This window comes from Leopardus geoffroyi, chromosome C1 (assembly GCF_018350155.1).
Source record: "Leopardus geoffroyi isolate Oge1 chromosome C1, O.geoffroyi_Oge1_pat1.0, whole genome shotgun sequence".
Lineage (NCBI taxonomy): Eukaryota > Metazoa > Chordata > Mammalia > Carnivora > Felidae > Leopardus > Leopardus geoffroyi.
Window position 1 is genome coordinate 85142563 of NC_059328.1, and position 18556 is coordinate 85161118.

Genomic DNA, 18556 nt, shown 5'->3' on the forward strand with positions numbered 1-18556 from the left:
AGGTTAGAAATTTTGGCAGATGTACTAACCCCCTCTCGCCTCTAACACACAATCAAAAACACTGAAGAAACAATTAGAAAGTAATACCCTAGTGGCCAAGATGCGATGTGCATCAAGGGAGAAGTTCCAAGCTATGGGAAAGCTCTGCAGAGAACATAACGTTATTAGGAGATGACTACTTCTTGGTCAGAGCTCACTTGCTTGTCAATTGCCATGTGAAAAAGACACTTCTCTACCAGAAATAAGCCATCTTTGGCATAGATGCCAACAAGGAGCACTGAAGACAACTGTCCAAGGCACTGAACCAGTCTCTACCATACATGTTCCCCTTTCTCACTAGACAAGAAACTGTGTCATTAACCTACACCTTTTCTTAAAAATCTATCTGTAAGCTTATGAAAGGGAGCTGATGCTTTGACTATCTTAACCATAATTTTTTTTTATAAGATACAAAAAAGGATTTAAACAGTGCACGCAAGGGGCACCTGGGTGGCTCAGTCGGTTAAGCGGCCGACTTCAGCTCAGGTCATGATCTCGGGGTCTGCGAGTTCGAGCCCCGCGTCGGGCTCTGTGCTGATAGCTCAGAGCCTGGAGCCTGTTTCAGATTCTGTGTCTCCCTCTCTCTGACCCTCCCCGTTCATGCTCTGTCTCTCTCTGTCTCAAAAAAAAAAAATAAACGTTAAAAAAAAAAATTTTTTTTTTAATTAAAAAAAAAAAACAGTGCACGCAAGAATTCATCTTTTCCTATAAGACAACCTTACCTTGTGCTTCCCGAAGTGTAGAAAAGGGGAGATGTTGGTCAAAGGGTACAAAGTTGCAGTTATGTAGGATGAAAGTCTAGAGATCTGATGACTATAGTTAATAATACTGTATTATATACCGGAAATTTGCTAAGAGAAAATTTCAGGTGCCCTCACCACAAAAAAGAAAAAAAAAGTAACTAAGAGAGGAGATAATGGTAGCAGTCATTTCACTATGTGTATGTGTGTGTATATATGTGTATATATATATATATATATATATATATATATATATCAAAGCATTATGTTGTATACATTAAATACATATATACAATTTTATTTAACTATATAATATTAAATATATTTAATATATAATATTAAATAAAATAATATGACATTAATAATAAATTAAATGTACAAATGTAATAATATAACTTACTTTATATATTTTTATATATTATTTTAAAAATAAAAGAAAGCACAGAAAAGTGTCTTCCAGCTTGTTGTAAGAAAGGAACCCTACTGCCAATGTTGGCCGCATAGCCAGGGGCAGACAAGAGGGGTGGAGGTTCCCAGAATCTTCCCACCTACCCTGGAGTCCATCACAGGGTGACTTCGCCCCATCAAGCGGGATGGTTGTATGTGCACAGTGTGATCTTCATGAATACACACATAAGCATCATCATCACCCTGAAAAACAATTGCAAATGAGAAAAATTCAAAGGAATTTCAACATTTTGTTTTTTAAAATATCCCTAATGAAATCAAATAGTATTTGATGCTTTTAAAACATAATTTACTGACTCAATCCCAAATGATACCACAAATTCCAGAGAACTGGCTGTCCAATTTATTAATAAAAAATAATTTTGCTATATTGAAGAAAGAAACAAAAAGCAGAAACAGACCCATAAATACAGAGAGCAAACTTGATGGTTGCCAGAGGGTAGAAGGTGGGGGGAAGGGGCAAAATGGATGACAGGCAGTGGGACATACAGGCTTCCAGTTGTGGAATGAATAAGTAACAAAATAAAAGGTAGAGCATAGGGAATATAATCAATGGTGTTATAGTTCTGTATGATAACAGATAGTAGCATGATGTTTCAAATTGTTGAATCACTATGTTGTACACCTGAAACTAATGTAACATTATGTATCAACTATACTTCAATATAAATAAATACATAAATAATTTTGTTAGAATACGAAAACAACACAATTTCAATATAAAAAAATATATTAAAATAGGGGTGCCTTGGTGGCTCAGTCGGTTAAGCATCCACCTACGGCTCAGGTCACGATCTCAGCTCATGAGTTCAATCCCTGCATCGGGCTCTGTAGAGACAGCTCAGAGCCTGAAGCCTGCTTCAGATTCTGTGTTTCCCTCTCTGTCTGCCCCTCCCCCACTCATGCTTGGTCTCTCTCAAAAATAAATAAACATTATAAATTTTTTAAATAAAAAGACATGTTTATAAGCCCCTAAACTTAAAGACCACTATTAATGCTTTCATATATATTCATCCAAACCTATTTGTATTTATTTTTTCACCTCAAGTGGACTGAAAATACAGTTCCGTTATGTTTTTTCACTGAACTTATTATGAACATTGTTCTAGATATTTATTTGTAAATAAACATCTATGTCCTACAATTTTTCATAACTATAAACACACTGCAATATATTGGGTTTGGGGGGTAACTTTTAAGATGAAGATACTAGAATCAAATACTGCTGATATTGTACACACTGATTTACTATTACACACTCAAACCAAATCGTCTGAATTCAAGGAGGCATTTTTTTCAGTCTAGTTCTTATCTATCCTTTAGTCTCCAATATTCTTTATCTCTAAAAGTTACAGCTTATTTGAAGTGACTACCAGAGGACAGACTGCATCGTCAAAGTCCATTTAAGTGATGGTACAAATGACTAATCTGGCTTTTAGGTTACTGTGTGTAGTTTTGGTTCTTTCACCTATTGTAAATCATTCTCCATAAAATAGCTAACAAGATCTTTTATGTGCTATAGTCACTAAACTCCTTAAACAAAGCCAAGACTGACAAGTTATAACAAATTTTGCTATTAGTCCCAATGATATTCTAACATGCTTTAAATTTATTTTTAAAAGTTCCACTTTTGAGAATTCCCAAGTACTTAACCTTAGCAAACCAATTATTCACTGTTACACATCTTATATTCAAACCAGAATTAGCCCAACTCAAGAAACTTGGAGTCGTCATGATTTATAAACCAGGAATCAACAAACTATGGCACACTCAGACCAAATTCAGCCCAATGCCTGTTTTGGTACAACCCACAGGCTAAGAATGATGTTTACATATCAAAACGGTTTTTTTTTTTTTTTAATGTTTATTTTTGAGAAGGAGAGAGAGAGAGAGAGAGAGAGCACGCGAGGAGGGGAGGGGCAGAGAGAGAGAGGGGGACAGAGGATCTGAAGACGGCTCTGCACTGACAGCAGCAAGCCTGATACAGCGCTCTAACTCATGAACTGTGAGATCATGACCTGAGCTGAAGTCGGACACTCAACCAACTGAGTCACCCAGGTGCTCTAAATGGTTTTTTTTTTTAATTAAAAGAAGAATATGGGGCGCCTGGGTGGCGCAGTCGGTTAAGCGTCCGACTTCAGCCAGGTCACGATCTCGCGGTCCGTGAGTTCGAGCCCCGCGTCGGGCTCTGGGCTGATGGCTCAGAGCCTGGAGCCTGTTTCAGATTCTGTGTCTCCCTCTCTCTCTGCCCCTCCCCCGTTCATGCTCTGTCTCTCTCTGTCCCAAAAATAAATAAATGTTGAAAAAAAAAATTTAAAAAAAAAAAAAAAAAAGAAGAATATTTCATGACAAGTAAAAATACATGAAATCCAAATTTCAGTGTCCACAAATAGTTATTGGAACACAGCTACGCCTATTAATTTATGGATTGTCTATTGCTGTTTTAGCGCTATCATAACCGAGATGAGTAGTTAGAACAGAGGTCATAGGCCCACAAATTCTCAGGAGTTACTATCTGGACCTTTACAGAAAATGTTCACTGATTTCTGATTTAAACAAACATTGTGTGTTTTCTAGACTATCTGCTATGAGGTATAAAAATTCTTTTTTTATTTAAAATAACTTTTAATATAACAAGAGGCAAAATGGTGATAAGACAAATACCATACTAACTCCTTGTTGGTGTGGATGCAGACCTCCCAAATATTGGAGAAAATTATGGGGATGGAGGGAGAAGAGATAACTCTCAGTTCTCACTATTCTAAAATGAAAAATATGAGAAAGTGCTATTACAACTATAGGGTCCAAGCAATTTCTAGAAACCCCAAGTCTGGAGCATGGAAACACACATGTAAGAAGTTCTGCCAAATCTCTGAATTGGACAGAACCCTTTCTCCCACTTGTTCGTCTTGTTTCAAACATTTAGAATGCGCCATTCAGAATATTGTGTGGATACTATGGGAAAAATAAAGATGACTCGATTGTTCTTACAACCAAAGACTACATTTTAATGGAACAGACAGTTGTAATAGTATGTGAATTATGATACAACAGGTTTAGACAAAGTACCATGGGGACACAAATTATGTAGACCCAAAGGTTGAAAAACCTTATCAGGAAAGGTGATAATTAACTAGATCTTAGAAAATAAAAAATATTTACATGTGGGTAAGATAGACCTGAGATAAGGGGAAAGTTTTCCAAAAGGGGGAATTTCCAGGACTAAAGACATAGAAATATAAAAACGTATGAAAATTTTAGAAAACAGGTAACTGTGTTAGCGAAAACATAAAACATAAAACAGGGTAAAGCTGGAAATTCCAACAAGGACTTTGAGGTATTTTGAAAGCCACGCTAATGAAAAAAATATTTTTCCTATAACTACTAACGGTTCACCAAAGGTTTTTGGGGATAGCATTGAGATGATCTCTGTGGCAGCTTGGGAAGGAAAGTCCAGTGACTATTGAAAGATGAACCAGACAGGAGAAATCAGGGAGCCAAGAAGACTCGTGAGGGGGTCACTGCGGCAGTCTGGAAATGACAAAAAAGGTGTAGGCGAAGTCAGAGATAGTGACAATGCGATAAAGAGAATGAAGGAACTACGTCAAAGACAGAATCACAAGTATATGTAATATCGGTAGCAGTGAACACATAAGCACTCAAATCCTGACTTCTAAAAACTATTCCTATCAAAAGGAAACAGACCTCCTTTGGGAAATGATGAAATGCATAACAGTATAAAATGGAATCAATAAACTATGTTTTCTGGTGTAACAGCTTGTTACACACTAAAAAAGTAATGGAGACCCATCAAAAGGGCAAAAAACAAACAAACAAAAAAAACGCTTTAAGAGGCCATATCTAGGTCAACATAAGCAGCTAAAAGAAGACTGATGATGATAAACTATAACTCAATAGACAAAAGTAACTCATTAATCCATAATGTTTCACCAAAAGGGAAGGAGAGGTGCAGAGAAAAGAAAGCTCTTTTTTTAAAAAGAACACCAGCTAACAGATTAGAAAATCACCAATTTGTAATCACAAATGTAACAATTGATTCAGGCAAGGAACATCAATAGATGCTAAAATCGCTTGAGAAAATGTTATTGAGGAACAGAATATTCATATACACTCAAAGTATTACCCCACAGATTACTTATTAATTAAAAAGAGAAAACACACCTTCACAAAGGAAAAATCTGATGGATAATAGTGATCAAATACACAATCATCAATAATGGAATAATTTGACATTACACATCTCTTGATATGATGTACTGAGAAATAAACATATCCCTTAGGTAGTACTTGTGCCAAAAATCTTAACCTGAATCTATTGCACAAATTGTGGAACTTTCTACAGAATGGGAGCATGAAAAAAAATTCTAAAAAACAGGTAGGGTAACTGATCAAAAAGATATAACAATTAAATGTATTGGTGATAAATGACTGGATCTTGGTTCAGAACTTTTTTTTAAAAAAGAACAGCTGTAAAGGACTTTATCGGGACAACTGAGGTATCTGGAATATAGACTACATTGCATGAAATTATATCATTACTAAGTTTTCTCAATGCGATAAAGATATTATGGTAATTATAGAATATTCTTGTTCTTAGATACTTAGATCTGTAGATAGTTGCTAAAACTTTTAGAGATAAAATGTCATGATGTATCTACAATTTAACCTTCAAATAGTTTGGGTAAAAATTTGTGTTTATATACACCTCATAAGTCAATCTATACACACACACACACACACACACACACACAGTGTGGGAATGGAGAGGGAAAGAAAGTGGCAAGTGTAGGTGAAAAACTTACTGGTGTTTGTTGTACTATTCTTTCAATGGTCATGTGGATTTTAAACTTCTCAAAACAAAAAGGGGGGGGGGGGGTAAGAGGAAGAAGGACCTGATAGGTGAATAAAAGGGAAGAATCTAAGTCACAACCAAAATTCCCTGAACACTAAAGATGATGACAACAGTGAATGAGATAGTCTATAAATTGCCCAGGACAGCATCTGAAAAGAAGCAAGGATTCAATAATGGTAACTGCTTTTTTATTTCTATTTTTGATCACCAAGAATGAGGAACACAAGAAACATGAGGAGGAAAGATATTAAGTTCAATTTTACAGATAATGGTTTGTGTTGTCCAAGAACACTCATCTGGACAAGACCAGCTGGCCATTGAAAATCCCAGTCTGAAGTACAAAAGAAGTCAGAACTGGGAACATTCTAGAACTTGAGCACTGAGAAATTATGTATAAAGCAAGATGACACTAATCAGGAGAAGGCAAGGAATAGAAGCTAATATATAATATGTACACTTGATATACTTTATATCATTTAACAAAGTATATGAAGACAGGGAATATGTGGGTACTTTGAAATTAGTTAAAATTCAAACATTAGCAAGTCACTGATAACTAAAATGCAGAAAATTATACTTTTCATCAATTTTAGTGAAGTTTAACACCAAAACAATTGCTATCATTAATTTATAAGTGAAACTGAAAAAGGTATCATTCAGGTTGATCAGTATTCGTAACATCAGATACCTTCAATATTTAAATTTATATTACATACTGAAAAGAAACAGCAGGTCATAAAAATATCCTAAAATTTTTTAAATAACCAGGAATAGAAGTAACCACTTTAAAAATGTTTTCTGAGGATGATTTATTTCCCCCAATTTAGGCAAACAGGTGTACAAATGATTTTAATCATTAAGATTGCTCTGTAAATCAACTGCACCTGCATAATTAAGTCTTTCTTATAAACATTTTTGATGAGTACTATACTAGAAACATAAGATTTCTAAGTAAGATAAATATATCTTGAATTAGAGATAAATGCTTTTGTGCCATCTATGCCTACAACTTAGAACAGAAATAACTGGTCTACTTGTGGGTGCCTCATCACCACACTCAGTACAGCACTAGTGTCTTTTCCTCTTGCTGACAGATTTTATGTGACCAGAAAAGGAAAAATGCGAGTATACTATTGCATGAAGTCTGGCTCTAAAGTGACTAGAATGTTTTTTTATGTAAGTGACTAGAACACATATCTAAATGATACTGTATGTTACAGATGAAACTACACACTTACTCCAACAAGGCTACCATTGTTAACCCTTGCTGGGTTCATCTTCAGAACTGTTCACACGACAAGTACTACCACCATCTTTCCTTATTGCTTTATGGTCCCATTTTATTTATTTTTTTAATTTTGTTAATGTTTATTTATTTATTTTGAGAGAGAGAGGAAGAACGCATGCATGCACGCACAAGCAGGGGAGGGGCAAAGAGAGAGGGAGAGAGAGAATCCCAAGCATCTCTGCACTGTCAGTGCAGAGCCTGTCTCAGGGGCTGAATTTCACAAACCACGAGATCGTGACATGAGGTGAAATCAAGAGTTGGATGCTTACCCGACTGAGCCACCCAGGAGCTCCTAATTTTATTTCTAACCCAGCCTCATTATCCACCTTATGGGCCAAACTTGGTTCATTTCTGCCTGAACTGCAAATAACCAACAGAATATGCTATTGCTCTGACGACAATTACAAAGGGCAATGGGGAAAAGGTCTTGAACTCTTGCAACATCATTTGATCCAGCATAAAATTTCCCAAAAAACAACCTTAAAAAAAGAGTCACAATTTCTTATATGTCATTTTTAAAAGCATATGACATATCTTAAATCTCATAAGGTTAAGGTGTATGTTTTGCTTAATGAAAAAAGATAATGAGTGCATTCTAGAACTATACAGTAATATATCTAGGTCATGTGCATATATTGCAATGCCCTCCCCCTAAAAAAGTTACACCTGGTTTCCCGCAATACATGCAAGCAGCATACGAGGACCAATGTGACCAGAATGCACTTTTAGGGAAAACATTCGTCCTTCTACCACAGAATCTCAGCGCTTTTCTTTTTTTGAATTACAAGTCCCTCAAGAAGTGATACTAAGTTTAAAACATGACAGGAAGAAAACTCTCTACAAAAAACTCGTTGCCTTTGCTAATGTGGAAGTAAGAGGCGTTCTCCATTTGTAGTCATCCCTGACCTCACCATCAACTCTGCTTCAAAAAGGACTTACACATGTCCTGGCCCATACTCTCCCTCCTTCCTTCTGGAAGATTAGGATGCACTCTGCTGCCACACCACAGCACAAGGCTGCCATCTACAGAACCATTGAATCCATTCAGCACTACCCAGGGAGAGCGAGAATCAGCTTAAAACAAATGTTGCCTTCTGTAGATCTGACAAAGGAGCCTACTGGTAAGGAATATATTTATGCCTGGACACGCCAGGTTTAACTCTCTGTTTGGGATATGTACTGATGACTACCAAAATGGGGACTCCGTGAGCAGCAACCCTTGCTGGGATTGCTGGACACGTGAGAAAACAATGAGGGTTTGAAAAGCATCACAAATAACATGAGACTTGAGGCAGAGCAACTTCTCCTAACTGTACTTCAAGCTTTTATCACAAAGAGATAAGCAGACAGGACAGACAGAAAGATATAGCGGCAAATCCACTGGATACAAAGTGATTTTCCTAACTTTCTACAAGACAGCCTTTCTTAGTGGTATATAATTGCACAACTGTTAAAAACATGAAATACCCAAAGATTTTTAACTTAGAACCCGCTCTATGTTCATTTCTCCTGCCCTCCCCTTCCCCTTCCCATTGTAAGCAGGATAATAATTTGACTCTGGAACAAACAACTAACTGCCATTGATTAGGCTCCCTCCAGTAACTTTTCTTTCATTACCACTTACGTAAGTGAGGGATACAAACCATCCATCTGTCATGAGAAAACGCAAAGGATAAATAGCCTTTACTGGGACCGCTCATTTCAACCACCACTGATTGGTCATCTCGTGTGAAGGACAAGAAGAAACAGGCACGCTCCTTCTCTGGGTCACAGTTCAAAGGACTCCGAATACAGAACTTCTTGTTCCCACAATCTGAAGCACTGAACTAGAAAAATGACAGGGAGAAAAAGTCTTAATTACCAACCAAACAGTTCATTTCACAATGATAAAAGAGCCACTACCTTGAAGTACAAGTTTTAACAAGAGTATCTTTTCATAATAAAGATTCAAAGAAGGAAACAAATAACACATCCCAAATTAGACATGATCAGAGCAGTAGTTAGGTTGTGAACTTTTAAACTTAATTAATTTTGATTAAAATTTGGAAGACACAACATTAGTTGGACTATAATGTGCATGAGTATTAAAGTTCCTTTAATACACAAAATATTTCACATCAATTATGTTCTGGAGCATAGTTTCCAGTAAATTTTGAAAAACACCTTAGGGAATATTTAAGCCCACACTGACATTCTTGCCTAAAAGAGATCATTGAGTTTTTAGAATGAACTTTTAAAAAGTAAACAGACAAACTCACGAATTTTTATATTCAGATCCTAGACTCTGCATCTAGAATTCAGGTTCAAATTTGATATTAAAATAATATAAGAAAAAATGGTTATTCCAATATATGCTAACACTCTAAATAATAGTAATAACAATTTAGTGGAGGAGAAACAGGAACAATTTACAATGATTTAATTCAGAGCTTCCTTGTTATGGCAAATAAGAGGACCAGCATCAAAAATCTCAGCTCCACAATTTGACGGCACAAAAATGCTCAGTCATCTTGTTAGAATGCGCTATGACAGTGTATTTCAGAAGGGAGTTAAACATCATGCGTCTAGATTAAATGGGAACTGTATCCAAACACCTCTCATTTCTTCTACTCTACCGACACTTCTGGCCATCCAGGGTGTGGCGGGTTTTCCCACATTAAGCAATTCTGCAATTCTCAGTGGACACCAAGCACAAGTCCTACTTTCCAATTCCATTCTGACACAATCTACCTGAAGGTAGTGTCCAATCCTACAAGTTAGGGGCTCAGTCCCACAAGACTGTTTACTTCAGAGGCCAACCACAAGGTCCAGGTTCCCAATGAAGGAGACTAGAGGTTCCCATGACCCTCTCCTCAAGTTTGATAATGTACCAGGATGGCTCACAGAACTCAGGAAAACAGGTTTCTTACTAGATTGCCAGTGTATTATTACCCGATGAAACCCAGAAACAGGTGGAAGAGGTGCACAGGGAGGGTATGTGGGCAGGGCAGGTGTGTGGAGCTTCCATGCCCTCTCTAAGGCACCATCCTTCTAGCACCTCCATGTGTTCAGCAACCTGGGAGCTCTCTGAACCCCATACTTTTGGGATTTTTTATGAAGCCTTCATGGAGGCATGATGGATTAATGACTCAATTTTTAGCCCCTTGCTCATCTCTGGAAAATGGAGAGTAGGGGGCAGAAAGTTCCCAGTTTCTAATCATGGCTTGGTCTTTCTGGTGACCTGCCCCCATGGACGGCCCACCCATTAGAGCAAAAGGCATTCCTATCACTCAGGAAATTACAAGGGATTTAGGAGCTCTGTATCAGGAACTGGGGTCAAAGTCCAAATATTAGCAGGAACCACAGCAGAAACCAATACACGTTTCTTATTATTTCACAGCAACTTAAAGAAAAGTCACAGTAGAACGGAAAAAACAAACCAGTACGAAACTTGCATTTTGGTCTCTGCTCTCCCCTTGAGTCCATCATGTTTGCTGAAGAACTTAACTGTCTCTCTTGTATACCTTCAACTATACAGGGACTGAATTCTGAGGTCTCTTCTAGCTCTGTATGAATGCTATAATCCCATGACTCTGAATAAACCTTTCTATAATCAGAGATTATAAACCTGGTGTAGAGATACCATAAAAGCTCCAATGAGAACTAATGCCTTTTATGTGAATATATGGAAAGATTCCTCCTAGGAAGCTCAGGTCCAAACTGACTATTTACCGCCCTAAGGCAGCTTTAAAATAAATAAACATGAAGACTAAGTAAACTAGAGCTAGTGCAAATAAAAAATCTAATTGTATGGTCAAAAGAATAACATTCATAATAATGCAATCAAGTATAATTATATATTGCAAAATGTAGAAGGAAAACAAAATGAGACAGTACATAAAGAGTACAAGTGCTTTACTTAGTCTTCCTCATGAGAACAACGAGTTATAAAAAGACAAAAAGAGAAGGAAAAGAAAAAAGGAACTAATATTTACAGAATTTCTATTAAGTGCAAAGCAGTTAGAAACCTTAAAATCATTACATTGTTTAATTCTCATAATAATACTAAGAGCTGGATATTATTACTTCTCATTTTATAGGTGAAGAAACTGAGACTTTGAGAATTAAGTAGTTTGTCTAAAGTCACACAGAAAGTCTGTGAGACAGGATTCAGACCCGAGTTTGTTCTTTTAACTGTAATAACCTGCCGTAAGACACTTTTCATTATTTTCACTTCTGAACTAATAAGTCTCATTTATCAGAATTTCTTTCAGTAAAACCTAATGTTATTAATATGCACTACCCTTTACAAGATATGTTTTCTCAGCCATAGTTCTTTTGAACCCAAGGGCCTAAACGGAATTCTAGCTGATGAGTTTGCAAAAGAGCTTCTGTCGTTCAGCACATAGAATCCCCCAGTACTCACTGGCCTTAGTGAAATCAGATCTAAGAGTTACATCACCATTTCAAGATTCTGCTCCAAATCTTGTCTAAATTTAGCTTAAGCTTTAATGTTCCTCTCCATGTTTGATATTTGGCTATACAGACTACAGAATGTCATAACCACACCTCGAACATGCAGGGTGTTGCACTCCCTCTATCCTGACCCATAAGTCATAATGTGGCAATAAAGACTTCCTTCAGATTTCCTGCAGAGGTCCCAAAAACTCACTGCCACAACCCGACAAAGCTACTCTCTGCATACTTCAGCAAGTACAAACCACAATTTCCAAAGACACTGTTCTTTTAGCTTGCATTTGGTGAAACCATGAAAAGGTTACTTACTGATTTGGTTAAATGGGATACAGGAGGTAATGTTGACAAAGGTGCTACTGTAGCTTCAGGTGTTGTAAAAGGCGGTGCATTGGGCTGTGAAATTACAGGGCCAGGAATCTTCACCCAGTAGATTTTATACTTCTCAACAACTGTGACTCTGAAATGCAGTACTAATGAGATCAAACAGAACCCTAATTGTGGCCCGTTATAATTGAATCAAAAAAAAAAAAAAAAAAAGATAAAAAGAAAAGAAGTAAACGAGGGACACACAATACTACCCAAGAGTACCACCAATTTTGTCTAAGACAAATCTCTAATGACTCTTCTACCTCATTACTAAATGAACTTTTACTGCCCTTGTTCTCTTGCTTACTCTTGATCTTTCTTTTCTTCTCTTCTCTCCTCCTCATCTGCCCTTTGGGCATACTCCCAGCAGTCCATGAGTGCCAGATAAGGATTAAAACGCACAGACTTCTATTCCCTGACATATAAAGAACATACTACTGCTACTTATTTCATAGTGCGCTGTTCAAATTATCCCACAGGGCATGTGTAGCAGGCAGCTACAGCAAGAAGTCAGATAGAGGCTGCATAAGCAACACTAGATCTTATTGGAGTCACAGTCCTCTTCCACATTCCACACCACACACAGGTGCAAAGCTGTGTTTCTGTGTGCTAGCACTTGCATACATAGTGAAACAAAACATACAGACATGTCAGGAGACTAATTCTCCTTAAAATATACATCTGTAGGGGCACTGAGTGGCTCACTCCCTTAAGCATCCGACTTCAGCAAAGCTCATAATCCCAGGGTTCGTGAGTTTGAGCCCCACATTGGGCTCTCTGCTGTCAGCACAGAGCCCACTTCAGATCCTCTGTATCCTTCTCTCTCTCTCTCTCTCTCTCAAAAATAAACATTAAAAAAAAATTTTTTTGATAAAAAAACATATATATGTCTCTAACACCATTCAGTTATCATTAAACTGTTTTTATGACATTCCACTTCCCCTTGCACAGAGGATTAAGGGAAATGGACTTCTAATTCTACTGAATTTCATAATTTTGAGGGCATGAACAGTCTTACTAATCTAATATGCAGGTTATAACACTACAAAAAAGTCATCCAAATTTTAGGAATTTTTTCATACTATCATATTAAGATAAGAACAAATCTAAAAAAATGTATTAGTCCATACACCATATATGAACTCAAGTAAATATTAACTAATGCCTCTTAACATGAAGGCACCACAATATTTAATTCACTCAACAGATATGTATTAAGCACCTATTAGGTGTTAGGTCTTGGGCTCGGTGGAAAAATCAAATAAAAAGCAAAACAGACTAAGGTGGTGTCATTCTACACCAAACCACTCCTATACAGGTAAATGTCCAATAGGTATCAAAAATGACACAGACCATTATTTCAATTTGACTAGTTGCAGATTTGTAAGCTCTCCCACTCACAGAAACTTTATGTGATTCGGAGAATTGCTTGGAGCATTCCAGTAGACTTTAATTTTTGTTTTCTTGGATGGATTTGTGTGACTCACAGCATATCCCTGAAACAAAATGGAAAAGAACTACCATTCACTCACTCCGTAGTTGAGCATACTGAAACTACTGTCATTGTGCAAAGTAATCTGTCATGGCATGATGCTGGCATTCTGATAAATACTGTTTTATTTAGAACAGAGACTCAGGTACTCAACAAATACATGTTGGTTAGTCAACACCAGATTAGCAGCTGGCTCTGTATATAAATAGGAGTCAGCAGAAATTTAAGAACTGAAAAGAGTTATGAATACTGGGTATGTCAATGCTATAGAGAGTCTGCTCATTATTTAATTTATATTATAAATTAAAACTCCTTCCATTAACAGATACAAAGAAAATCCAAAAAATTCTTCAAAAGAAAAAATTTCTGCCTCCACACATATAGCATTATATTTCAGTAATTCCTTTCCCTTGAACAATCTCATTTCCCACTTTCATTCACCTGGCAAATTCCTACTCATTCATTGAGGCCTGACATAGAGATGACCTCCTCCAAGAACCTCTCTCTCAATTCCCTCCAGCCTGTGTGTGACACACCCCGCTATGCTTCTCACCCATCCTGTGTATGCTTCTAATTTAAGTCACCACAATGTTCTACTTATGTGTCTGTCCTATATTCCTCATGTTCTCCTTATGTATCATACATCATATGTCCATATGTTCTACTTATGTGTAAGGCTTTCAGCTCTTCAAAGAACAGAAGTAAGTCTTGTTCGTTACCATGTCCCTTGCACCAGGATAGTTTCTGGCATAATAAATGTTTATTAAATCAATGAATGAATGACAAAAATGATACTTCTGTCCCATTCTAGCATCCTATCTTCAATATTAACACCCTTTAAAATCAATATAATAAGAGTCAATATTATATAAAATATCAAAAGCTATACACCCTTCAAGCTACTGCCTTTTCTCGGATGCTGATGTGTAAAAACATATTGCAAATAGGAAAATTAGGGGGAAAGCTTGATCACTGTGAATCTATTTAGATGTCTGTAAAACATGGGTAATGTCATTATCTCAGAACCCTTAGCTTGTAATGAAAAGATCCATGGAAACTAACAAATCAGTTTCAAACATAACACAAACCTGTACATCTTCACAGGTCAGAAGCTGCGACACTTGACTGTCAATCAATGTGAAGGAGCCAATAGGAGGGCCACTCAAATCCTCAGCATTACGTGCTTCTAAAAGAAAGCCTCTAAATGGTAGCCCTGACAAAGTAACTGAGAAACAAACAAAAAAATAGTTTATGATAAGGTTTAGCAACATCCCCAAAAGAAAACTGTTTAGAGGAGGCATCTCATAGTTAGAATCTAGCATATGTATACAAAACTACTCCAGGAAAGAAAATGGTAGAAATAATCCCATAGACAAAGAAGGTCTAAACTATGTTCCACAGGACATTCACTCAGTGAGATGTTAATAGCCATTCCAATTCTACAGGGAAAAAAAGCTAAGTGATGGTCAGGGAGGTGTCCATGGAGCCAAATTAGTTCAAAAAATGCTGAATGAAAGCAAATATGTATTTGTTTACTAAAAACCCCCAAAGCCTTTAACATCCTACTATACAGTATGAAACTCTCAGTATATACAATATACAGTGTTCCAAACTGATTTTTCCATACACTGTTTTTGTCAGAGTTCGTTAATATTTTGTATTTCTGGAGTTGCATAAAATAGTTTGCAAAACACTATTATAGATACACTTTTGACAATCAGCCTACCTTTCACCCAAAGAATCAGAAAAACACAAGAATTTACACTATACCAAGAAGAATAAGGGTTTATTATACCTTAAACCAGATAAAATAAACTTTATTTTCCTCTTCTATTGTGTTAATAGTATTGGTTTAAAAAGATACATATTAACTAACGATAAAAATGTATTTAAAACCTATTCTACTTAGTCTGACCTCAGCTCAGGTCATGATCTCGCAGTTTGTAAGTTCGAGCCCTGCGTCAGGCTCTGTGCTGACAGCTCAGAGCCTGGAGCCTGCTATGGATTCTGTGTCTCCCTCTCTCTCTGCCCCTTCCCCACTTGCACTCTGTCTCTAAAAATTAAATAAACATTTAAGAAAAATGTTTTTTACACCTATTCTGCTTAGGGAGTAGATTTACTACTTAAGTAATACAGTCATCTATAGTATTTAAACACAAAATGAGAAGTGTAAGATGATGGTATCTTATGGAAACAGGTGAATAGATTTAAATGAAACTGTATAAATCCAACAGTAATAAAGATTCAATGTACAGGAAAAGAGGGAAACTCAAAATGCAAAATAGTTAATTCCAACACAGTACCTTCAATCTGGTCTCCTGGTCTGAATGTCATCTGACTCACTGAAACGTTGTGAACAGGGTCAGAACGTGCAGTATGACTGTGTTCAGGAACCATTCCATGGCATGACTTTCCTACTTTTCCGCTGGGATAATTAGCCACAGAACTAACGTGCAACACAAGTATGAGTGCACCAAAGGTAAATCCAGGAACTGCCATCTCAAAAAAAAAAAAAGAAAAATTAGAAGCACATTATTTTTATACATAATTAAAATATAAAGCTTTCATATGACAGAATATTAATCCCAGAAAACTTGCTTTCAACAGACAGCTAACCATATTCTCAAAAATACATAATAAAAAGAATGTGATATCTGAAGTCTGACCTAGATTTGAATCTCGGCTCTACCAATCACCAATGATGAGACTTTAACCAAATCACTCAAGCCTTCATTTCCTTCCCTGAAAAATTAGGAAACTAACACCCACCTTACAAGTTGTTTTAATAAAATGAAGATACAAACTAAAGTCTGACAAGGAAGATATTTAAATAAATGTTAGCTTTCATTAGCATGATTTTCGCTAAAAGCAAAAGGTTCTATTTCACCTTATCCCAGGAAGCTTAAAGAACAAATAGGAAATGTTTCTTCTGGATTTAAATACCGTCACCTAAATAAATATCTGGTATGACTTCCCTCAACTTCCCATTACATTAATTATGATGACAGGGTGGATAATTTAATTTGTAATACTGAAAACTGAGGATAACAGAGAACCAATCACAAGAAACAATATTTCTATTACCTTTAGCCCAGGCGCTTCTGAATTAAGAAACACAATTGTCAGTCCAAGCAATTTTCTTCTCTCATCCAGTACCTGCCTCTTACCATCTGCCTAATAGAAAACCAGCTACTTTATGTCAGTCCCACCCTCTGGTAGCCTACATCAACCACTTCAATTGGTGCTTATATTCAGAACCTGCCAATCACAGCAAATAACAAGGCTTAAGGAAGATGGCAGGGACATGTTACACAGCAGTAAAGTCAGCCGATGAACAGACCCCAAGAAGCAGTTCATTCTCCGTACAAATAGATTAGACAAAATAAAAGCACCCTTAGAATCACCAGAATAAATGACCCTCTTATAGTCATGTAAATTACAATCCCCACATTGGACCAGAACTAAACTACAGAATTCCTGCTAGACACCAGAAATTATGCTGGGGGCTACACATTTCAACCAGCTCTGCACCTTACAGCAGTAGCCACCAAGTAGATAGCATAGGGTCTAATAGTACTATATACCCCTATCTTTCATCAAACATCAAGCTAGGTAGAGTTTCTCCCATTTAAAAATAAGAAGAACAAGTAAATCAAGAGCTTCTGAAAAAATATCTATAAGAGAAACATAAAATTTCTCTATACAGTCATAAGAAAAGCATAACTTTGAAAATGGTTGATTACTATAAGAAACAATATTTAGGAAAACAACTGTCTTAAACATACACAGTGATATATATCAATTATTTCTCAATAAAACTTGGGCAGAGGAAGAAAAGGAAGACTGAAGAGTGGAGAAGAAGGAATTTTTCTATTCAAACGTGGCTTTCAGGTGCCTTTGTTAGAGGCAGACCTGCTTTTAGGACCACGCAAGATTTGCTGGAGAGGATCAAGGTCATAGTTTTAACCACGTGACTGTGGCCAATTATCATGAAGATTAAATGCAGTAATGTGCTACCCACCTAAAGGATGGTATAAGGGAAAAGTCAGCCCAGTTTAGCAAATACTCATTTGGCACTGACCTGCTGTCAGGTGAAAATGGAAACAAGACATAATTTCTAGTCTCTGCTTTGCACTGCATCGCTGAATAACATCAACCCAGTTATATAATCTCTGTCTTTGCTTCTTCATTTGTGAAATATAGTAGATAAACCAGAATAAATTCAGGATCGCCTTCATGCCTAACATTATGATGTTAGAAAGCAAAGTGGGAGTACCTGGGTGGCTCAGTTGGTTAAGCATCCCACTTCAGATCAGGTCATGATCTCACTGTGAGTTTGAGCCTCGCTATCGGCTCTGTGCTGACAGGGCAGAGCCTGCTTGGGATTCTCTCTCTCTCTCTCTCTCTCTCTCTCTCTCTCTCTCTGACACTACCCCACTTACTCTATCTCAAAATAAATAAAAACTTAAATTTAAAAAAAATTTTTTTTAAATGAAGAAAAAGAAAACAAAGTGGGAAAGGATACCGGGAATTAGCAGAGCAAGAAGTATAAGCCAGGAAAGGGAAGTGACTAAGCATCACCACCTGTCATTCATTAGGAAAATATAACAAATCCAGTCAGGAAGGGAAGTAAACCAGCAATTTCTTTGTTCTTGGTCAGATGCTGACTATTCAAGGTGCAGCTCTATTGTCATTACAATGGCTAATGATGATTTTCCAGTTAGGATTTAAGGAACAGCCTTGTTTCAAAGTAATACTTTAATTCATTAGCCAACCAATGCCAACAGATTGCCTAGTTATGAAAGGGAATAAGGAGTTATTCATGGAGACATTTA

The 18556-nt window shown here is 36.7% G+C and overlaps 1 protein-coding gene across 3 annotated transcripts in view; it reads right to left on the bottom strand.

Annotated features, from left to right (window-relative positions):
• Positions 1 to 18556, bottom strand: part of FRRS1 (ferric chelate reductase 1) — a 97253-nt gene that overhangs the window by 20048 nt on the left and 58649 nt on the right. For all 3 annotated transcript variants that reach the window (XM_045478396.1, XM_045478398.1, XM_045478397.1), the window contains exons 2-7: positions 16025 to 16220; positions 14810 to 14946; positions 13631 to 13725; positions 12173 to 12320; positions 9052 to 9234; positions 1332 to 1430 (exon numbers count right to left, since the gene is read on the bottom strand). In XM_045478396.1, coding sequence (XP_045334352.1) covers positions 1332 to 1430; positions 9052 to 9234; positions 12173 to 12320; positions 13631 to 13725; positions 14810 to 14946; positions 16025 to 16220 — 858 coding nt within the window. The remainder of the gene's footprint in view (positions 1 to 1331; positions 1431 to 9051; positions 9235 to 12172; positions 12321 to 13630; positions 13726 to 14809; positions 14947 to 16024; positions 16221 to 18556) is intronic.